Source organism: Sorghum bicolor, chromosome 1, assembly GCF_000003195.3.
Source record: "Sorghum bicolor cultivar BTx623 chromosome 1, Sorghum_bicolor_NCBIv3, whole genome shotgun sequence".
Taxonomy (NCBI): domain Eukaryota; kingdom Viridiplantae; phylum Streptophyta; class Magnoliopsida; order Poales; family Poaceae; genus Sorghum; species Sorghum bicolor.
The window spans coordinates 12,173,923-12,196,659 of NC_012870.2; the positions used below are offsets into that span (position 1 = coordinate 12,173,923).

The following is a 22,737-nucleotide window of genomic DNA, read 5'->3' on the forward strand; positions in this document are numbered from 1 at the left end:
CACTTAACCGCGCACTCATACGGTTGGATGCGGCCAGGCCGAACCCAACACCAGCGCACAAATGCAAGAACCACCGGCAAAAGGCCCTATGACCCTTTTTCCCGTACGGCAGATCCACCGTGTGGGACCCTTTGAAACCTTCTATCCTACTACTAGTAGATATACAGTGGGCAATTTAAATATTTGCCCCCTTACGGATGACTCCTCTTTACTTGTCCCTTTTATAAGTGCAATTAAAGATTTGCCTCAGGAATCTCTTCGGTTCTATAGATTTGTCCATTTTACCTACGTGGCAGTCTCACTCATCACGTCAGGTTGGATTGGCTACAGGAAAAGACTACATTACCCCTCCCCTTATCTGTATGGTGCGCGTGCTAAACCATGGCCTGCGGCTGTTTGCATATATATAGCTCTGACCACTGAGACTGATGAGTTCATTGCGGGCTGCAGCATCTATGAAAGTTTTTAAATCGAATATAGTTTCTGAATTCACTCCACTAAATAATACCACATCTCAAATAATTTAGACTCATTCTGCAAATTTGTTTATTTATTTGGCATACATGGTTTGCTAGAAACTTAGTGCCAGAACACACTACGCCCTGAGTCAAAGTGTTATTCTTAATTTCAGAGAGGTCAGGCACTTTTATATTTTTTCAGATATATATTAAAAATATTAATATTTATGATACATAATTAATATCATTAGATAAATTATTTAATATATTTTTATAATACAACTTATTTAGAAATATGAATGTTACTAATATATTTTTTACAAACCATGGCCGGTGAGTTCAGAACCATGGTGCGTCGGCGGCCGGTGCTCATGCTCGCGAGCCCGACCCCAACCATGGCCACGCAGGAGCTCTAGCCAGGCCCTCTCCCTGACGTCGACGCCTGACGCGCAGCCGTTTGCGCCTCGCCACTGCTTCTGCTCGCGAGCCCGGCCGCCAGCTGCAGACCTTCGCGCTCGCCAGCCGAGCCTCCTGCCATGGCTGTGCAGAAGCTCCGGCCAGGCCTCTCCTCGATGCTAGCAGGTCGCCCACGGCCACTCGTGCATTGCCACCGGAGCAGCTGCTCCTGCTCGCGAGCTCGGTCGCCTGCTGCAGCTGCTCGCGTTCGCAAGTTGCTCACAGGTGCACGACCATGGAGCTCCCGCACGCGCAGCCTCCTGCAAGCCGCTTGCACGCGCACGGCCATGAACCTCCCGCACGCGTGGCTCCTGCAAGCTGCTTGCACATGCACGGCCATGGAGCTCCCGCACGCGGCAACCTGCACACCGGAGGGACACGGCCAGAGACATGGCTGGCGTTGGGGAGCTAGGAGCTGCTATGTCTCTAGGAGAGAGCAAAAACAGAGGGAGGGGTACTGCAAGTCTTTTCCTATACCCCATCTAAGCTAACATGCTGATTTGGACTGCTAAAGAGGTAAAATGGGTAAATATATAACACTGAGTAGATACTTGGGGCAAATCTTTAATTGCATTTATAAGAGGGGCAAGTGAAGAGGAGCCATCCGTAAGAGGGGCAAATATTTAAATTGCCCATATACAGATCATCTGACACTGACATTTCAGGCCCAACCACTGATCCTTCACCCTGCGTTTCACGGCATTAATGCTCGAGATCGTGAGTCGTGACGCCGTGAGCCCTGGAAGCTTCGACATTTTCCGAAAAAAAAGAGGACCCAACCCGGTGACCCCTCAACCCCTTCAATCCGGAAAAGCAAGCAACGGCTCAATTGCTCGGGTCCCCCAAAACCCTCGAGATCTCCGTTGGTGGTGTGGTGGTGTCCCCTTCCCCTTCGCCTTCGAAGCATCGATCTGAACCCCTCGCCTGCTCGCGGCAGCGGCGTGTCCGAGATGCGCCCCAACATCATCACAGAGGTGCGATTTCTATTCTTAGTTCCGATTGTCGAGTGGGGTTTCCGGCGGCTTACTTTGGAAGTTTGGATCTGAGGCGCATTCACTTCAAGTCTGCGGAAATGGTTTTCAATCCCCTCTGTGAGACAGGAGAGATCCGTGTAGAGGCGCTCTGCTAAGGTTGGCGAAATCCGTCTCGATTGGCAGGGTTTGAGCTGGTCGCTGCGGCCTGCAGGGATTGGGGGTGCAGTTCAAGGCGTGGGGCGGTGTTTTGATTATGGGGTTTATTTGTGACTTGAGGGGATTGGCTATGTAAATTGAGCTAGGGATGGGGCGGTTTACATGCTTTGAAACAGGCTTCTGCTGTGACATGCGCGCAGATGGTTCGGGCCCCCTGCTGTTGGGTATTAGGTTGTCACGAAATTGTTTGGACTAGACACTTGAATGGGGCTTATTGTGGTGTACTGGTGTATGTATCCGATAGCACGGAATGGGGCTTATTGTGGTATGTATCTAGATGAGCATGGGGTTTGTTTTGACACACTATTTAACTTATGGTTATGATGACGTTTTCCATGGATGCAGGCTGGGATTCCAACTAGGTTGAATCAGTGGTGGAGCAGCATTCCATTCGTTACTTCTGGTGTTGTCTTGATATGTGGAGTGATTTATCTGCTGTGCTTGTTGATTGGCTATGACTCCTATGCGGAGATATGCTTCTTGCCGTCTGCGGTAGCATCACATTTTCAAGGTCTGTCTCCTTCTCACACTTCTCCTGGTAACATCACATGTTTCTTCAACATTTTAGAAGGTAGCAAAAGGAATTTTCCTTTTTCATTGTTTAATATGGCCTTTTGAGACCTTACTTGCACTCTTGTTCTGTGGCAAACTTCAATCGTGTTAAATCCAAGTTATACTTGCACCTCTTGATGTTGTGAATAGTCGGTTATCTGCTATTGTCTGGTGTGATATCCTGAGAAATGACGACAAGTTTTTTCCTAATATAAAATCTTCACCACTCTAATATTCTGAGCACTGAAGAAGCTCCAAAACTGCTTATACATTTTCCGAACAAACTATTTGATGTACACATGCTTTAGCCATAGTTACTTCCTATCCGTTCAAATTATCCCAGACTTGCCCTTTTTCTTTGGTATATTTAATTGTCTACCTTGAGCCCCTGACATACTTCATAATTTTTCTTCAGTGTACAGGTTCTACACATCTGTTCTCTTTCATGGTTCTTTGCTTCATGTGCTATTCAACATGCTTGCCTTGGTACCCTTGGGCACTGAGTTGGAGAGGATTATGGGATCAGTCCGCCTCTTATTCTTGATGTTCCTTCTTGCAACAACAAATGCAATTCTCCATCTCACGATTGCTTTCTTGGTGGCTTACAATCCTCTGTTTCCTGTTCCAAATCTTGTGAATGAATGCTCCATTGGCTTTTCTGGAGTTATATTCTCAATGATTGTTATTGAAACAAGTCTGAGTGGTGTGCAATCGCGAAGGTGCGTTTCCTTCTATGGTGATCATATTTGATGACCTATAAAGCTTTTCGCAGATATACGAATGTCTCACAAGAACTTAATATAAACATTTTTTTGTGTAAAAGTAAAATTTCGTGTACTCAAATTGGCTGTGCTGATTGCTGAGGGATGCTAGGAATTCTTTTGTAATATCGTATGTTTACACATTCAAATAGTCTATACACAGCTTGAGTATTGTTTATTATTATTTTATCTATTCCAAGTGGTTACTGAAATCGGAACATTTGCACTATTATAAGGGCACACATCTAGTGGTATTTCATATGTGCTGAAGTTATGCAGTTATGGGACAATTTAGTGGGTCTAGAGAAGATGAGAATCCAAAGAGGATTCTCCTACATGCGACTATGAGAGGGAGCCATTCAGAAAGTTTTCCATTTAATCCTGGTATCGATGCATGCTAACCCTGTGATTCATGTGGGAAGTTATCATGACTACACCTGAACATGAGTTTGCGTTAGATATCTTTCCCCACAATAATTGCCAACAAGACCTGTTAGTTCTTGTTATTTTCCAACCTGTATGCTTGATGTATAGTAGCAAGAGCTGATAGTGCCAACAATAAAAAGAACTATCTAGAATGGTCCAATTTATTTTTTCTCTATTTAGAAAGATTTTTTCCAACTTTCTAAATGATATTAATTGTGTTTCAGTTTTGTGATATTAATTTTATATAGTTTGACACCCTTTCTCGTTTTCCAGTGTCTTCGGCCTCTTCAATGTTCCTGCAAAATGGTACTCATTTTTTGCATGTGTTGATGTTATTCACTGCTGGTTACTAGATAGTATTGGAGACCCACATCTTATGTAAAAAAACTTAAATGTATACATTGTCAGGTACGCATGGATTTTGCTGGTGCTATTTCAGTTTCTTGCAAGCAATGTTTCATTGCTGGGGCACCTGTGTGGCATCTTGTCAGGATTTGCATGTTTGTCCCTTGTATCCTTCTTATTTGTTAAGTCTTCACGAGCTAGATTATGTTTTTTTAATCATATTCCTTGCTGAGCTTATTTATTTGGCACCAGACACTTATGGGCTGTTCAACTACTTGCTTCCTGGGCCATCATTTTACTCTAAAATCGAAGGCTTGTCAGCACTTGTAAGTTTTGCTTAAATGCTAAGTTATCCTGACCATACGATCCATCTTCTGTATGAGATGCTTCTTATATATGTATTTATTGTCTGATGTATTGGATGTCAGTCTGTTTGTGTGAGGCGTCCTGGCTTTATTATGTGCACTGGAGGCACTACTTATGGTCAGCTTCCTACATACTCTAACACGTCTGCTGCACCGAGGTATTGTTTTCAAATTGATTCTTTTTGATGTAATGCTCATAGAAGTAATATGTTATTCTTTAATTTACAGTGCTCTCATAAATGGAAATTTCTTGAGAAATATATCTTCATGGATGCCTAGCAGACACACAGCAACTGCTCAGGTATTGAAAAGATGGCAATGCCACATACTCAAATATGCTCATACTTGCAATAATTTTCTGTTGGTGATGTTCATCCTCTGCTTAGGGTTTAAGCAACCATGGTAGAAATTTACTGTAACCTGGAAGGCTTTTGGGGCTTCTCCAATCTGATTTGTTTTTCACCTATACTGTGGTGGCCTAAGTATCTAGCCATGGCTTATGATAGGAGTTCTAGACATGCATGCTAAAAGTTTTGATCTACTGAGAAATCATTAGATATAGCTCTTGGATTCACGTAGATTTTCCTGGAAGCTGTTGGTTAAAGCTTCTGAGGAACCTGGATCAAAACAGAATCCTTCCATGGAAGAATACAACTGTTGATTAGCAATTTTTTACGTGACTTTTGTGCAATTTGATCATCCAATTGATAGAAATTTATTCCAAACATTTGTCTAAATTAAACAAAAGGTTATCCTTTCCCAGTACTTGCATTTAAAAGAGTTTATTTAACACCTTACCAAAAGCTTCATGAACAGAAAGTTATGTTGGACAGTTACACAGTAAAACCTACGCCCTGCTAGATTCCTGGTTATGGCAGTTAATTTCAAGATTAATACCACATGATATGTGTTAGGTCACAGTATTGACCCTCTGTGCCGATCAGTACATTACAAATTCATAAACTATTTTTCTGAAATATGCGTTACCTAACTATCTTGCTTGGAGCTAAAGGTTTTGTTGTCATTAGCTACTTTCTACAGTACCCCTATGTCCAAAAAGAATCTCATTCTAGTTTTGTCCTAAGTCAAACTATTTTTGTAGTGTACCTATTTGGTATTATAAATGTTGATTATCTTCTTTATAAACTTGGTCAAACCTAAGATAGTTTGACTTGCCAAACTAAATCTGCATTCTTTTCCAAACAGAGTGGTAGTGTGAGCTTATGAATTTGCTGATTTTCTTCTTTAGGAAGGAGAAGACCCAAGGTTTCCTGGGAGAGCGCGAACACTTGGTTCTGCAGGAACTGAACCCACTGCAAGGGAGGCAAGTGCACATTTGCATGCTAGGTTGTTGGATAACACAACTCCAAGTGACCCACTAACGAATACACAGTAATGCATTTTCTACTTGACATTGCTTTAATGTATTACACATCTTGTGTTGCCACGTATGCTTTGAAATCAGAAAATCACATGAAGCAACGGCAACTTGGAAGAGATCAGATGATCTCTTCTAAGTTCTTTTTTTTTCGCAAACACTAGGACTCATGTTTTGTTCTTCTATTCTAATCAGATACTTATCCTCAATAAATAATTAGGTCAAAACTATTTTTTAGCACTTCCTTCTCTTTTGTTCTTTTATTTGCACTGTGTATGTCAAATCCTCCCCTGAAAAGCTGTCATAGCCCTTATGAAATAATTCATATCTGTAATAAGTTTCCTTTTATTGACAAATTGATAATAAGTTTCTGTTTGACAAATTTTGTGAAATCACTTTTGTAAAGACTATGATCTGAAGTAAAACCCTGTGTTTTATCAAGGGATCGTGGTGGAACTTTGTTTGGTTTTGTTTCGCACTTGTAGGCTTGCCTTTTGGTGAGCAAGTTTAGCTCAATGTGCTTGAGCCAGTTTGAGCATAATTCAGATGCACACATGGTTGATATGGTAACTTAGCGAATCAATTATATTTGCATCTCATGTGAAAATTCTTGCTCCAGTGAAGTTGTACTAAATTGAAACATAGATAATATAATAGTATGTGATACACAGAGAAGGAAGTGGTAGTTTATGTTGGATCACGTTCACAGCATTGCTGTTCCCAGACCCGACTTTTTACCAATTATGGAAGCATGCATACTGAAGCAATAACTGAAATGAAAAATAAATAACACAGGTTTCCATTATCTAGCTTTGTAAATGGACAATGTTGTTGACAACACTACAGCAGTGAACTTTTATTGTATGGTTACTGCTGGTAACCTGAATTCTTGCGGGTGCTGAGAATGATGCAACCTGCGTCTGGAATCTCTAATCTTGAATTTTAGTTTTAGTGGACAACCACATGCTATGAGCTAATTGTAAGGCAAGCAAACAAAGCTCCTAATGCTTGTTCTTTCTTTCTATATATCTAATATAAAAATTGTTCCTTAAAAGTGTTTCATTTTGTTGTTATCAACATATGTGTGAATCAGTACTCTAATATGAGGTTCATATCAACAGGCATACTGCTGTGAACACAGTCAGAGCTGCTGCAACGGTGGCAGCTGAGCAGGTTCCGTGTTCTGTACCTTATTTTGATTTTTATTCATTTTCTATTGGTTTAGTAACAGTTCTTGGTTGCATCCTTACTGCAGGTTGATACATTTGATGAAGAACTTAAGAAGCTGGTTGGGATGGGCTTTGAAAAGGTATTTCAAGTCTTGTCCTGAATGTCAATTGCTTCACTGCATTTAGTACATTTCCCATTTATCCTATTATGTACTGTTTGATCATGTCCTGGCCTGTATCTAAGCCACCTATATTAAGATTCGCAATGAAGTGCTTCAACAAAACCAAAAATTGCCTATTTCCACTGTTGGTTATCTCTGTTTGCCTGTTTTGATGAATTTTTCAGAGGTTTTAGGTAAGTGCATGTTTTTTAAGAGCCCACAATCGTTTCAGTTTTCATCCATATTCTGGTTATGCTTATGTTGTACTTATATGCTATGGCTGTCAACTACCTCACTGATGAATTGATCATATTGCTGCAGACTCAAGCTGAAGTCGCTCTTGCTGCAGCTGATGGAGATCCAAATGTTGCCATTGAGATTCTGATGAGTCAGCAGGTTTGTGTAGTTCTATGTGAGCTAATTAATTGTTGATAACACCTCTCCATGAAAACAGTTGACATTCTGACCAGAATCTGCTCCACTAATTGAATTTTGTTCCTCTTGATATTAATTTGTTTTTTTCCCATTCCTATCAATTCTAGGGTTGAAGTTTGACCATAAAGAACAAATTCAAAGGAAGCAAGATGTCGAGCCAATTGTTTTCTTACAAAGGTTTAAAAAAGTAGGCTGTGATTTGGGAGTGGAGCATGGTGTAGATTGTGTGCCAAGGTGGGTCTGAAAAAGGAATGGCTGCAATCTTGGTTATGCCCTGGGATGCAGAAACAACAATGTGCAGCCCTAGTTGCATTTCTCAAGGCTGCCGACTCTAGAATTTATGTAAAGTAGAAATTAACGTTGGATGTTCTGTCAAGACTTTGAAATACGAACAATCAGAAAATGCTGAATTTAATCTGAAAATAGCTAGTGTGTTTGTTTTAGCTTGCAGATTATTAGAAGCCAGGGGAAATTAGGTTATTGGGCTCGAACAATCAGAATTTGACATATGGACTGCTTCCCCTTTGAGATGTGTGAATCTGTCCTGCGTTGAGACCCTTTTAGGTTGGCCTGTGTATTTTCACATGGGAACAACCTGCAAAAATTATCCATAATCTGCAAAGCTAAAATAAATTGGCGTATCATACATTTTTTTGTGAACATCGGGATGAAGATTCTTTTCAAGAACCAAAGGTGTTACTGTGTTAGTTGTAGAAAGCTGCAGTGATTCCTTATATTGAGAAAGATGGCATGAACATATCAATAGTGGTAGAGATGTCTGTAAATGGGACTCTAAAATGACAATGTTGTCAGATGCAAATAAAAAAAAATAGTGCTATTATATTGATTTGCTCGGATCTTACAAATGAAGATTTCTTCGACCCGTTTTAGCTAGTAGAAGTAAATAAATGACTCTTTCAGAGTGGGCATGACCTCGAAGATACTCCCAGACATTCTAAGAAATATAATTACTACAAACTGAAAAGTTAATTTATCTATGAGATTTTTTAAGCTCATGTGTAGCACGCTTTGTATTTAGGAGAAGACGAAAGGTTCAAGCTCAGTATAGTTACAAAACGACATGTTTTGTATTAAGGGGGAGAAGAAAGGTTCAAGCTCAGTACGGATTACAAAACAGCCACAAGCCCACAAATCCTCGCTAAATAAAGGGAACAACCAACTCAATCTTACAGACATCCAACCTAGCCATTCTGAATCAAATCCGCTGGAAATTCTGAGTCAAATCCGATATACTCATCGATGCCTGCTCTACTCGATTGTTCCATCTCATCCAATACCCATGATAGCTTGCTCCAGAGCAGAGGACAGCAACAAGAATTGCTGTGTCAAGGTTGCTGATTGCTCTGTTCAATCACAGCATTATCAAATTGAAATACGCAAAATCAAAATTCAGCTTGCTGATGGCTCGTTCAATCTTTTTGCAGATTTTATCATTATGTTTAACCATGCTGCATTGTACAAATGGCGCAGAGTTTTAATATTCTAACAATTTTGATATACAGGCAGCAGATTATTCTTTGTTCAGCACTCTTGGCACTTTGATATATGGATCATCATAACTTGGAATGGCCTCCACTATGGCATCTCTGCATTGACAAAAAAAGCAAAAAACGAAAAAGAAGACACTCAGGCTTTCCTTGCAAAGCATGTAGTGCTTTAGTGAAAATCATGGAAGAGCCATTGCCCTGCTCACCTGTTATCGAATGTTTCAGGTTTATCTTCTCTCAAAGAACTATCAGCTGTTGTACCTGTGGATGAAATAGTGGAACATGAAAAATGGTAATCTGCTGAAATAAACATACAGAAACGGACCAACAGTTAATAAGAATTGTGTAGCGGGCTGCTAGGAACTCTTTAATCTTAACAGCTCTAGGAACTCTTTTGGGGTTTTGGGGGTAGGGAATCAAATAAAATATTTGGTTTTTGGATGAAAGCATTAGAATTCAGAACTAATTGTTTAAAATATAATTAACTGATGACATTATAATCCTTCTCTTGTACTAGAAGCCTTCCATCGTGTCAAAACCAATTGGGATAGGGAACTTAGTATTAGTAAATCAAGTTTTCATGCTTACTGGAGTGGGAAAGACTTTATGCTTTCCAAATTCTAGCAAATCAAGAGATTCTAATAAACAATAATCAATCACCAAGATGCATACCAGCTCTAAGTGAAGGCTCAATGGACTCAAGATCTACTGCCTGAAGTTGCCCAAACCTGTAAAGAAAATAGAAACGAAGAGCAGCTAAGTTCTACCCCAAAATAACCAGTCAAGCTTTGATTTTATCACCAGTGCATACAAATAGAAATCAAAACCCAACACCCCCATAGTGTGAAAAATTCATGGTCTTCCCATTTTGTGTTTAAGAATCACATAGCTACACAAAATCAGCCTAATATCAATTTTAGCTTGAAAACTACAAGATCAAATCTAAAACATACCCATTAAATTAATTGTGACGGAGCTTGTGACATTTGTGGTGTTCTGCCACAGGAAACTAAATGTGATCTTTAAGATGTTCATATTGCATTGTTCCCTAGAAAAATTGACGCTGCCATATTCATCTTTTAAAAACAGTGTCCCATTCATCCTAGAAAGGTGCCTTCATTGGTGCATGGGTGTTGACTGAGGATGGTGATCTGGTTGATCTCCCACCGCTTTCAACCTTTAATGAGTTTTCTACTACTCAACATCTTCTACAACAATTGGCAGCTATGTTGTCTTCATGGTGAAGTTGTGAGAACAATGTGTATATTTGGATGACTTTAGGGATGAGTCTCCCCTCTTAACTTAAGTGAGAGGGACTTGAATCGCTGACTTTAGAGGGATCATAGTGTGACTTGAATCCTTAACTTAAGTTGTGAGAATGATATATTTACACTCTGCAAAAGGCACTAGCATTGCTTCAGTATTTCCAGTCTGAAATTGGCAATGCACTACGGCATGTGTTCATTGGTTCCCCAATTTAAAACACCCAGACTACGGAATTATCTAAACCCACGGCAGAACATTCTTAGTAGAGAGGCTCCACCGTGTCGCAGAATTTTCATGAGCTGCAATCTGCAAGCACTACAAACCGACCCTTGGATTATCCACCTGCGCAAACAGAAGAGAATAGGTAGCAAAAACCTACCAATCCACGACCTGCCGAATCTTGGGCTCGAAGTCCTCGGCCTGGCGAGCGAGCACACAGAGAAGACAAGCAAATCATCGTGAGCATCTCATGTGAACATATAGTATCAGATGTTGGCATCCAGAGAAAGAAAGCAGGACGGCGACTGACCTCCTGCGGGGAGAGCGAGATGCGCGCGGCGTTGGCTAAGCGGGTGAGGTCCGGCGGCTCCAGCTCCCCCGCCCCCGCCGCCGCGGGCGTTACGTGGCTAGAGGAGGAGAGCGGCCGCGGCCAGTAAGTCCTAGCCGCCGGCCGCCTCAGCTGCGGCCGCGTCGCGAAGCGGAGCTTGGGTATGACGGCGGCGGCGGCGGCGGCGGAGAGCATGGCCGGCGTCGCTGCTGCCTCCGGTCCGGGGCGGGCGGGCGGGCGGGCGTCCGGCTAAGATTGGAATTGGACCGTCGTCACCGACGACGCCTCATCGACTCATCCCATCCCATCTCATCGTTTCGCGTGGTGCGGCCCGGCCCACTCAAAAAGCGGCCACTGCCCAGTGCCCAGAGCTGAGACTGAGAGCCCGGCCGGCGTCGTCGGTTTGGGCCTCTCCGCCACTTTCACCGGCGGGCACTGTCCGTGACTTTTGTGTGTGTGCCCCTATGACCGAAGCGTTTGGTGCCGTGGCCAACCCTACACTACACAGACAGAAGAATCACTCATGATCTCCGAGCCGTGTGCAGGATCTGAATCGAATGTTTGGTGTTGCTGCGTGAATCTGGCCGTGGCTGGAAGAAGCTCTGCCGTTAATTAACGCTAGCTCTAGAGTGGCGCCTAGCGTAATAGTAGCGTCAAAAGCATGTCCTGCCCCGCGCCGTCCATCCATTCATCGCTGGCCGCTGCCGCTGCCGCTGCTGCCCTGGTAATCATCATGGCGCTCGTGCCGTTGCTGGCCCGCCGCTTTGACCATCGCCAGGTGAAAAAAAGCACAGCATCCGGGCGCGGCACGCAGACAGGTGGACCCAGGGCGCCCCTGACCCGTCCAGAGTGCCCCCGCTGGCCGCCGCCGTGAAAGCCTGTCTACTCTATCGCTACGCTACACCTGGCCATGGCCTGGGCGGGTCCTCCTCCTCCTCCTCCTCCTCCTCCACGGCTGCTGCTGCTGCCACAGAGCACACAGGCACACCGCACACGCAGGAAGGAATTCTTGGAGGAGGAGGAGGAGGAAAAGGCCAAGACCAACAACACATCTGACGCCGCACTGTCACTTGCGGTTGGGCCCGGTGCAGCCGACCGTCCGGCTTGTGGGGCCCGTCCAAGGTGGACAAACGGGAAACCCGTGGCGTCAACGACCCACCCACCCACCCCTCTTTTAATTGCTGCGCAGGTCGCAACTGAACGGAACCGGGAAGGCGGCCACAAGCCAGCAGCGAGAGAGGCCAGCGCGAGCCGCGAGCATATCTCTCCCGCGTTTGATTTCCGCCCAAGCAATCCGCCGCCGCCGCCGTCGACGCTGCCGCACGCCCGCCGGTCTCTGCACGAGCGGCGAGCGGCGAGCACCGGCGATCCTGATCCCCGTCCTGCCGCGCTCCGGCGCCGGCGGTCCGTGCAGGTAACTGCGGCATGGGGCCGCAATGGCTTCTCCGTGCCCTACTGCTGCTTCCGTCCGATTCTGTTCCTTCTCTAACGCGCCATGCATTTTGTCGGCGCGGCCGCCGTGATCGTTTACGCGGTTCCGCGGACTTTCTGTTGTGCTGGCTTAGACAGACGAGATTTGGGATTTTGGGAGTGGTCCGAGCGAATTTGAACTCTTATTCCCGATTCCAAACCCCCGGAGTTTCAAACCTCTCCTGTCTCTTCGTCCTCAGCGGATTCGATTCTTAGGAATACCAAAAAAAAAAAGCGCTACGTCATGTCTTTGTTGTCGTTTCTTTTTCGTCTGTCTCTGCGTGCTCTTCTCCTCCCTCCTATTCTGTTTCCTTCCTCGGATTCAACCAACTCAGTTCAGTTGCAATGTCAACAATAATTAATACTATAGGGCGCGTTTGGATTGAGGCCATCTGGAGCCGAGCCAATATTTTGTCGTTGACTGGATGGCTGCCGATATTCGGCTGGACACTTTACAAAAGCAGATTCTTGCGCCAAATCGAGTTCATTTTTCAACCAATTCCAGGTCAATTCGGGGCGGCCAATTCTTGCGCCAGAATTTGGCCGGCCAGCTGGTTTTGGCCAGCAGGCCAATTCCAGACGCACCCTATGTGTTTTTCTTCTTTACTGGGCTTTATCAGTCAATATATGGGATTCAGCCATGTTCTTATCCACTGGTCCATTGCACGTCATGTTTCTACAAAAAGTTTTTTTTTATTGGTACCGAGCAATTTCATTTCTTTTTCTCGAAACAACTTGTCATTGTCAATATATATGTTTATGATGCATGTTTGGGTTTAAAGTTATGCCATCTCTGAGGAAATTCCAAATGCTACATTCAGTTAGTTTCAGTACCACGTTGCTGGTGCAATGATGTTGACGTTCTTGTACAATTTGGCACTGATGTTATTTATAATATATCTTTGGATCGATCAGATCATATCTTTTCCTTTAAGGTTCAAAAGTCAGCGACCGCATTGTTCTGCACGATTATAATATTGGCCCATTTGGTGCAGAAATCATTAGGTTCTTTTCTTTTTTATGAAATTTCTAAGTATGCAGTTTCAGTCATAGAGAAAGTTGAATTCACCTATGTTTAAATTCCTAAAATATATAGAAGATATTCTTATAGAACCTTGTAAATTTAAAGTTTTGTCTTCTACTGAAATTAGAAGGAGGGGCAAGACTGTATAATCACAGCAGCACAAACTGCAACTGATGAAAGATCAATAGTTAGGATCACTATGCCTGGCAACGATGTTCTGGCTACTGGCTGGTATGCAGCAGGAGTTATAATTCCATATTCTGGCTACCAATTTTACATTTTTATGGTCCATAAAAAAGGATATAGAACTATAGCTAAATCAGTTCGCTTTGCCTCTCCTTTCATTGTGTAGTACTATTTTATTGGATAATTTTTTATCCATTACAATTTAGATTTTACGCCATGTATCCTTTTGCAGAATACAGTTATCTGTATCAGTTAATTCATGCATGCAAAGCTCATTTTGATCAAAATTAAATTATTCCCAAAGAAAGTGCATTTGCATGTTAAAAACCATCTCTTCTCCTGTGAAATTTTGATTGCGCGATGACAGATTAAAAGTTACAGCTGAAAATATTCCTTGATCAATCTTGGATATAATACTGTGAACAATGTGCTCATTAGTTGTCATAATGCATTGAGTGTCTGCTAATTTATTTCGTTGTTACAATTCATGATGGAGTGCCTAATCTCCTCAACATTGCATGGCTATAGTTCATTATCATTTTCTTTTTCCAGTAGACAAGATGAAGTTCGGCGCCACATATGAGGAGTATCTCCGGGCAGAGCAGGACAAATTCCTAGGACAATGCTCCCATGTAGAATATAAACGCCTCAAGAAGGTATTGAAGAAATGTCGAGTTGGTCGCTCACTGCAAGCAGATGGCACAAATGGTGATGAGCAGCAGGAGGGGAGTGACGAATCTTCAAACATTTGTGAATGCAACTCATGCACATGTATGCCCATAGTCTACTATTGCAGACATTGCTCCTCCATCTTGATGCGCGTGTTTTGTTCTTATGATATGGAAGCAAAATAATGTATTATCAGCATAGTTAAAAATCATTCCCTATGCACTTTCCATTTAGTTTGCTACTTTGAACCACATGTGATTTTATTACAATTCGCAACTCCAGAATTTTGAGGAAATAGTCATATTTTTATGATAGAATAGAAAATTGACTAATTTGGCAACAACTTGATGAAGTGAGATTTAAAAACCAGAGAAAGATGACAACGGTCATTATTCTCTTCCATGAAAGAATAATAGTCATTTCATTTTGTACAACTGTTCATTTTCTACAACTGGGCTCCTTGCTTTGAAAATATTGTTAGTTTTAGATGGGCGAGTATTCATGTCTGTTTGACGTAACTGTAGACTATTCCTGGTTCGTAGCTGGAAACCTAGAACTAGATAGCCTGACTAGAATAGTTTACTTAAGGTCATTAACTTTACATTTTGCTACTCCTTTTTCATCTTGTTATGCTTGTCTTACATCTTATACTACTGTGATCTTAACTTTTAGTATCTTTCTTCTTTAGTGTGTGATGAGATGTTCTTTACAGAACTCAACAAGGAGGCATCAGAAATTGCAGGTTGTTTCAGATCTAGAGTACAACGTCTCCTCCATCTTCATGTCCCTTCAGGACTACAACGCTGTATATGGCGTTTTAGGCAGTGTTTCATAGATGATCAGCAAATAATGGTTCAAGAAGGCAGAATGCTTCTCAATTATGTGACCATGAATGCTATTGCTATTCGCAAAATTCTCAAGAAATATGACAAGGTAAGTGTTGATCTACTGATTGTCAGCAGATATATTCAATGTATCTTTGTGTATTTATATAATATGTATAATCCTGCAGATACATGGTTCTGTGAGTGGCAGAGATTTCAAGAGCAAGATGCAAACTGAGCATATTGAACTGTTGCAGTCACCTTGGCTGATAGAGCTTGGTGCGTTCCATCTCAACTGTGATGATTCAGATGCTGATGAACCTGGAGCTGGAGGGTTCTTCAAGAATGGATTCTTCAAGAATTTTTCCTGTGATCTGAGTGGAGCACAGCCACTACTGACAATGACCATTTCTGAAACTCTAAAGTATGAGTACAGCCTAACTTGTCCGATTTGCTTGGTGAGATATTCTTTAACTTCCGTTTTCTTTGGCTCATAAATATCATAGAACTAAAAGGGTAGCCCTTGTTGGTAGGGAAATTTGCTGTGGAAACTTTGCATGTTGTCCCTGCAGGGTATCTTTTTCCCCTCTTGAGTTTGCTTGAACATGTGTGTGCTGATTTTAGCATCCATTTGTGATGATTTTTTTTTTCACTTACAATGTCTACAGGACACTTTGTTCAACCCTTACGCACTTAGCTGTGGGCATCTGTTCTGCAAATCCTGTGCATGTGGCGCTGCTTCTGTCTACATCTTCCAGGGTGTCAAGTCGGCACCTCCGGAGGCCAAGTGCCCGGTATGCCGAGCGGTATGTGAGCAATCCTACTTGCTGCCAGACATCAATCTTGTTCAGTCTCCTTGTTGCCGTGAAACGTATCTTCTATTAGTGGTATCTTCCATTTGTGACATGTTTTCTTTTATCACCTTTGCTACATCACCCATAAATCGTCGAGACAAATATAGTTTCTGTTTTCTTCTTAATACAAAGCCTTGTAGTTCGTCCTAGGTTGGTTTAGTTTTTTCTTTTACATCACCATAAATTACCTTGGCATTCATGCTACGTTCTAAACAATGAATTGTCCCATAAATACATGACGCACACTGTTTCATCTTCCATGGTGATGATTTGGATTTGACGATCTTCAGGTTGGTGTGTTTGGTCGCGCCCTGCATATGACTGAACTCGAATTACTCCTCAAGAGAAGGTATTGGAATCTAACCTGCACCTCTTGTGAGAAAGAATTATGTGTGTTCTAGATCTAACTTGCATCTCTTGTCTAACCAGGGACAAAGATTACTTTGCGCAGAGACTGCGCGAAGAGCGAAGTGTGATGGTGAAGCAGGCCAAAGAATACTGGGACTCACAGGCAATGCTATCGATGGGGATTTGAAAGCTACAATGTTCTTACTATGTAGCACTAATGTTATCAATAGTCACCAAGATGAGCATCAAAGCTGAAGGTTCTCTGGCTAATTACATCTGAAGGTTCTCTGGCTAATTACACCTGTTAATTCCTGGCAAGCGTCAATCATTTAAGTTAACTGTGCTGATATAACAGAAATTGACATAGCAGAAGCCGAGTCCATCGAAGAAGCGAGCAAAATCAGTTGCATTCTATCATTCTCCACCTGGTTCAGATTTCGAGGATTTAACTAATTCCTTTGTTCCTTCCATTCTACTAGTTTGATGGAATTGTTATATATACCAATGGTGTCAGCTATTGTATTTAACTATTTACTGATTATTGGTGTGTTTTTTGCCTGTAAGAGTGAAGTCAAATGCTGTGCTGCCCTGAACTCCTTTTTAAGTACCAGAACCATGTAACAAACAGCACTTTAACTCGGATACATGCGGGTTTGCTGACATATTATCATCCGAAATTCCAAATGGTTGCTGCCTCACACGAAAGAACCGTCAGACGTGAACAAGCGGAGTAGTGCAACGTTAAATTGCTTACCTGTACTAAGATGTCTGGATCTGTTATTCACAGGCAATTTCAGTACTACTCCTATATAACTGCCTCAAACTTTCAAGCGTCAAACATCTAGATGAGGAATTTCACAAAGTCAGAAATTTCAACCAACAGATCCCTACGTGTACATATACTCAAATTGTTGCAAGGGAATCAAGTTGTACAGGTTGCATAGGTTCTGCAAGAATTTTTTTTCCCCGGCTAAAATACCCAGCTACCTATATCAGATTTCAGTCAGAAGTTGAGCTTAAAGACAAGTGCCATGCAAACAGCGTACCTATATTGGTTCCACCTGCCAAATCAAGGCTTGATTGGATACATCAGTATCCACACACATTGAGGTGGATAGAACGTATCAAAAGTCCAAACACACCCTCAGTAGTCACTAGTCAGTACCCTCAGTATAGTTGCTGATATTTTAGAGCAGCTGCTGTTCAGATCAGGAATTTTACACGAATTTCCAATTAAACAGATTGGACAGTCCAACAAACCTGAACATATACAAGCATAATCAGACTTAGTTTGGATACAACATTTTTTCACAAAAGTTAGGAGTTTGGACCTGTAAGCTCATCAATCTGGAAGCAAGCAAAACCACCACCACAGTGTATTACAACCGACTATACATGCATTGCAGCTCTTGCTGGTGAGAAAGAAGCAAAAGCGTTTTTGTAACTTGAACAATTGCAAGACCAATGCATAATATCCTCATCACCAAATATGTGAAATCAGAAAATCATCAACTAAAGAATCAAAAGAACTCTGGCTCCACCCAACATTAACAAAAAAAAAATGCAATCTGATGCAAACTTCCCAACTGACAGCTATTTATTTACATTGTACAGCTGCTGCTGCTGCTTCTTTCGGCAGGTTTTACTTTGTTCTCGTGAGGGTTTTCTGGATCCGTGGGCACTTATCCAAGAGTAGGAGCAAACCAACATTATTACTTGATAAGCCAAAAGTATACCTATCAACCAAGTAGGAAAGTAGTCAATATCACCGTGCTTTACAGATAAAATAAGTATATAGCATGAACTGAATTCCAATTGAAGTCTCTCCTACCTGCTTTGAGATAGCTTCTTTTTCTTGCCAAATAAAGTGAGGACCCACTGCAAAAGATAACAGCAAATACTTAGGTCTGGGAAAAGACTACTTGGTTATAGTTATGAACATGAAAGGCCGTGTAAGCACAAAAACATTTAACATTATGTAGAGGTGTAATATAGCAATCTAATTAAGCGCTTCTGGAATAGTGCTTACAGCCAGTTTTTATTTTATTTATTTATTTTTATTTTACTCAACTTTTATGTTAGGTAGATATTCATGTGTTAGTGCCTTATTAATGGTGTGTTGGCCACATAGTTAAGAAGTGTAACTGCTCAAGAAGAAAACAATATCTCACCCCACAAATAGGCAACCCCTTAGTACAAACAAAAAACCAGGAGAGTGAAAGTACACAGGGAGCTAGGCAGCTTGCCATTTATTGTCTGACAATCCACAATTGACCAGCAAGCCATTGCCACAAGCACTACAACTATACGATAAACATCAATATTGGCAGGATTTAATCCCCGAGCCTAAACACATACACAAACACCCTCTAAGTTTCACTCATGCAGAATAGCTTTTCCTAACAGATGTTCAAGGGTGAGCAGAACTGGATTAACAAATTACAAACAGAACTCTGAAAGTGCAATCCTCCAGCCTTATTTTTTTTTAAAAAAAATGTATCTGGAATAAATCATGTCAAAGCAATAAGCAACATTAATTTCAATCAAGCAAGTCAGTCAGCAAGAACTATGCAGACTGATATTCCAAATTTATCTCTTCATATCAGCAATGTTTTTTTAGGCACTAGGCATTTTCAAGGCCGTGATCCATCGCCTAGCGCCCAGGCGTGCCTAGGCGTTTTGCCCTTTTTGTATGTTAGCATATATATAGCTGAATAAAATATAAATTATATAAATAATTAAATATAGTAGCCGAGTGGATTGTATAAAAAGAGATAAGGTTCAATGGAAGGCGGCGACGAGGACCTCTGGATTCAGTGACTCCCTCCCCTGGTGGGCTCGAGTTTTGGACTCGCCTCCACCCTTCCCTGCAACGACCTCAGCGGGACTCGTTGGCGCTATGGGCGGCGGCCAGCAGGAGAGATGAAGACCGCCAACAGAAAGCAGTGAGGATCTCTCTCTCCCCCCCCCCCCTCTCTCTCTCTCTCTAGGCACCGGTGCTCTGCTCTTTTCCTTCCTGCGCAGCCCCCCCCCCCCCCCTCGCGCTCGCTCCCACCCAGCCGCCGCCTCGTACGTCTACTCACTGCCATGGAGGCATTGCGGAACGCAGCGGAGGCGCATGGCCTCCGCCCAGCGCCTAGGCGAGCACGGATCTTGCCTTGGTGAACATTGCATATCAGTACCAAAGAATGAATGAGCTCAAATGTGTTGCATTTAATAAAGCACAGAACCACCCTAGCTTGAATTCGTACTGTGTACAGCAAATAATAGTTCCCAACTTAATTTGGCCCCTAGTAAAAGAAACTAGGAAAACAGTTGCAAATAGATAATCATATTAAGCATAATTCATTTGTTACCAAAAAAAATGCTACTTTAGGGCCAACTAGAAAAATCATTTGAATTTTAGAGTTGGACCGACTATTAAAATGAACAGCTACACACTGCATTACAGCAACAGCAATATTCTGCATTCTAAAACAATAATAATTCCAAAATATGCTCAAATCTCTGCTAGAGTGCTCATAGATATTAGATAGCAGATAGCAGCATCCTACTAGATCAAAAGAATGAATCTAAAAGTGATTTGTATACTAAATCAGCACACAAACATCATAACTTAGATCTTAATAAACCACACAGTATTAATAATCTACTAAATGAAAGCAATCTCCAGCAAAATCTTGCAATGTTTTGCACAGCCAGTATCCTATCAGTAAAACAAGCAGCATACCTTAAACAAGGCAACCATGGAATATGTCTTGACAAGTGCCGCCTTCTTGTCCTCCGTGAATCTCCTTTCTAAAATCCCAACTGCGTGTTTTCTAGGCGAAGAGTGTACACCTGGCCCTGCCCCGGCTCCTGACCCTACTGGAACTCCATCCTTGGCAAGCTGCTGCGCAATCTCACGAAGAAGCACAAGTTGTGCCTTCTCTGTGCGCATTGCCACAAGGGCCTGCCTCATCGACTCCCGATCGGCCTCCAGCGCCTCCAGCCTCATGTAAAGCTTCTTAATGTCTGGCTCCACTGCCTCGCCCTGGTACTTATCCATGACCCTTGCAATAGGCACCGTTGCACCTTGATGCACCTTGTCAATGGTGTAGACCCTATCGCTGCCACTGCCACTTACACTGTCAACACCATCAGCCTCGCTTGCTTCCTCCCCATCAGCACTTCCAGCAGTAGGAGACTCCGGCAGCTCTTCATCATCATTGTGGAGGTTGCTCCTTGCTTCCACTTCCACATCCTCCTCAGATAACACCACATCAGCATAGAGGCCACTCCGTTCATGCCCAGACAAGTTCGGCAATGCCTCATCTGTGTAGAGGTGGGTACCTTCCTCTTCCTCTTCCTCAACCTCAAGGGGTGGCTCAAGCAGGCGAGTTTCCTGATCGTGCTCGAGGCGGCAGATCCGGCGCTCCAGATCGAGGGCAACCGCATCCTCTTCCTCCTGCCCGTCCTCGTAGTAGTACTCCCCGTCGTTGCAGCGGAGCTCAGGGTAGTACCCGCCACCATCGCCATCGACGTAGCCGTCCTCGCCCTCGAGTAGCAGGAGGTCCTCTTCCTCCTCGGCGGCGTTCTGCGCGAGCAGGTCCTCGCCCTCGCCCTCGGGAAGCGGGATGCCGAGGTGGATGAACTGCAGCCTGTACTCGCGGAGCCTCGCGCGCAGGCGCACCAGCCTGCGCGCGCGCTGCGCCAGGAGCGCGCGGAGCTGGTCGATGTCGGCGGCGTCGAGCGCCATCTTCTCGTCGGCGAAGCGGCGGAACTGGCGGAGCTCCATCTGCACCTCGGCCTTCTCCCGCTGCAGGCGGAGCATCATGGCCATGGCCTCGCTGGCGGCGCTGGCCGCGGCGAGGCGCTCCTCCTCGACCTCGCCCCGCAGCGCCGACGCCGCGGACTGCGCCGCCGCAACGGCCTCCCGCAGCGCCGCGCACTCGTCCTCCGCCTCGACCCGCGCCGCGGGGCCCGCCTCGTCGTCGTCCCCGCCCTTCTCCGCGCCCAGCTTCCGCTTCACGGACCGCCGCCACGGCACTGCCGGCAAGGAGGAGGAGGAGGAGCAGCACGGGCACCGCTCCCCGGCGGCCGCCGGTGACGACGCGTCGGGGTCCTGGTCGTGGTCGTCGTCCATGGCAGCGGCGGCGGGAGGCGAGAGGATTCGGGGGGCGCGAGCGCAATCAAACCGCAGACGCGGAGCCTTTTCTGTCCACGTTTGGATTTGGGAGCAAGTTGGGAGTCGGGAATTGGTGCGGGGAGTTGGGATGAGCGTTTCGTCGTCCTCTTCTTCTTTTCGGCTTTTCCCCTTCGTTTGGTGGGCCCCTCCCGCCTCCGGCTCGGAGTGGGGTCCAGGAGGAGACAACAAAGTAGGCAGCGGCAGCGGCAGCGGCTATGTACTGGAAATCATCATCCGAATTTTAGATATTTTTTTGGTCACCGGATTTTAATTTTCTTTTTGACAATTCGGATTTTAGACATTTGGCTTTCATACACAATTCTGCTCACCTTATTTTGCTCCCAGGCCGTGTATACTTCCTCAACTGAAAAATTTCGCGACACTAGCGCTTTCGTTTGTTTGTGGTAATTATTATCTAACTATAGACTAAATAGGCTCAAAAGATTCGTCTTGTAAATTTCGACCAAATTATGTAATTAGTTTTTATTTTCGTCTATATTTAATATTTCATGCATGCGTCTAAAGATTTGATGTGATGGGAAATTTTAAAAAGTTTTGGGTTTTTGGTGGAAGTAAACAAGGCCCCAGTTTGGAACATCACAAATCTTCTCATCCATTGTTAGTATGACTGATTGCTAGCCGGCTAGGCCCTGTTTAGATTGTAAATGAAAAAATTTTAGGTGTCACATCGGATATGTCGAAAGAATGTCAGGAGAGATTTGTATAGAAACTAATAAAAAACAAATTATATAACTCGTCTGGAAACTACAAGACAAATCTAATAAGCATAATTAATCTGTCATTAGCACATATGGGTTATTGTACCACTTAAGGCTAATCATGGACTAATTAGGCTTAAAAGATTCGTCTCGTGATTTTCAACCAAACTGTATAATTAGTTTACTTTTTTATTTACATTTAATGTTTCATATATGTGTTCAAAGATTCTATGGGATGGATGAAAAAAATTTGGGTGAAGAGGCCTAAAAGGTTTGAGTCTTGGACGGCGTGGCGCCTCTGTATTGTGAATTTGTCTCGACGGTATGGCGTGTACTATGAATTTGTCCATTCCAATGTCGCCCAATTTTCTCAGCGAACATTAGTAGACGGTGTCCACTTTTTGCCCCTCTCCAGATTGTACATGTGATGCTCTTGAGATATTTCTGCAGGCAAAAGGA

General features: G+C 43.4%; 4 protein-coding genes across 9 annotated transcripts; 2 read left to right on the forward strand and 2 right to left on the reverse strand.

Moving 5' to 3' along the window:
- LOC8062189 (rhomboid-like protein 15) lies at window positions 1,631-8,226 on the forward strand. 3 transcript variants are annotated; one of them, XM_002464107.2, is made up of 13 exons: window positions 1,632-1,888; window positions 2,450-2,615; window positions 3,072-3,375; window positions 4,117-4,149; window positions 4,252-4,343; window positions 4,441-4,514; window positions 4,617-4,711; window positions 4,782-4,854; window positions 5,803-5,945; window positions 7,053-7,104; window positions 7,187-7,240; window positions 7,583-7,657; window positions 7,804-8,226. In XM_002464107.2, the coding sequence occupies exons 1-13, from the start codon at window positions 1,865-1,867 to the stop codon at window positions 7,807-7,809; spliced, it is 1,191 nt and encodes a 396-aa protein (XP_002464152.1). In that variant the 5' UTR covers window positions 1,632-1,864; the 3' UTR covers window positions 7,810-8,226. The 3 variants fall into 3 exon arrangements, 2 of the variants coding, with proteins under 2 accessions (XP_002464152.1, XP_021306882.1); XM_021451207.1 differs by having other exon boundaries at window positions 5,803-5,900; XR_002449184.1 differs by lacking the exon at window positions 7,804-8,226 and having other exon boundaries at window positions 1,631-1,888; window positions 5,803-5,877; window positions 7,583-7,662.
- Window positions 8,763-11,292, reverse strand: LOC8062190 (glutamyl-tRNA(Gln) amidotransferase subunit C, chloroplastic/mitochondrial). Its single transcript, XM_002466690.2, has 5 exons — window positions 11,000-11,292; window positions 10,850-10,890; window positions 9,877-9,932; window positions 9,411-9,465; window positions 8,763-9,303 (listed from the first exon to the last, which is right to left on the reverse strand). The coding sequence occupies exons 1-5, from the start codon at window positions 11,210-11,212 to the stop codon at window positions 9,228-9,230; spliced, it is 441 nt and encodes a 146-aa protein (XP_002466735.1). The 5' UTR covers window positions 11,213-11,292; the 3' UTR covers window positions 8,763-9,227.
- On the forward strand, window positions 12,210-17,076 carry LOC8057222 (probable E3 ubiquitin-protein ligase BAH1-like 1). 4 transcript variants are annotated; one of them, XM_021451208.1, is made up of 7 exons: window positions 12,210-12,431; window positions 14,250-14,468; window positions 15,055-15,299; window positions 15,379-15,648; window positions 15,859-15,996; window positions 16,335-16,393; window positions 16,474-17,076. In XM_021451208.1, exons 2-7 carry the CDS (start codon window positions 14,258-14,260, stop codon window positions 16,577-16,579), a joined length of 1,029 nt encoding a protein of 342 aa, XP_021306883.1. In that variant the 5' UTR covers window positions 12,210-12,431; window positions 14,250-14,257; the 3' UTR covers window positions 16,580-17,076. The 4 variants fall into 4 exon arrangements, 3 of the variants coding, with proteins under 3 accessions (XP_021306883.1, XP_021306884.1, XP_021306885.1); XM_021451209.1 differs by having other exon boundaries at window positions 14,253-14,468; XR_002449185.1 differs by lacking the exons at window positions 12,210-12,431; window positions 16,474-17,076 and adding an exon at window positions 15,724-15,763 and having other exon boundaries at window positions 14,258-14,468.
- LOC8062191 (myosin-binding protein 7) lies at window positions 17,635-21,723 on the reverse strand. The gene is made up of 3 exons (XM_021451206.1): window positions 20,123-21,723; window positions 18,224-18,270; window positions 17,635-18,128 (listed from the first exon to the last, which is right to left on the reverse strand). The coding sequence occupies exons 1-3, from the start codon at window positions 21,515-21,517 to the stop codon at window positions 18,035-18,037; spliced, it is 1,536 nt and encodes a 511-aa protein (XP_021306881.1). The 5' UTR covers window positions 21,518-21,723; the 3' UTR covers window positions 17,635-18,034.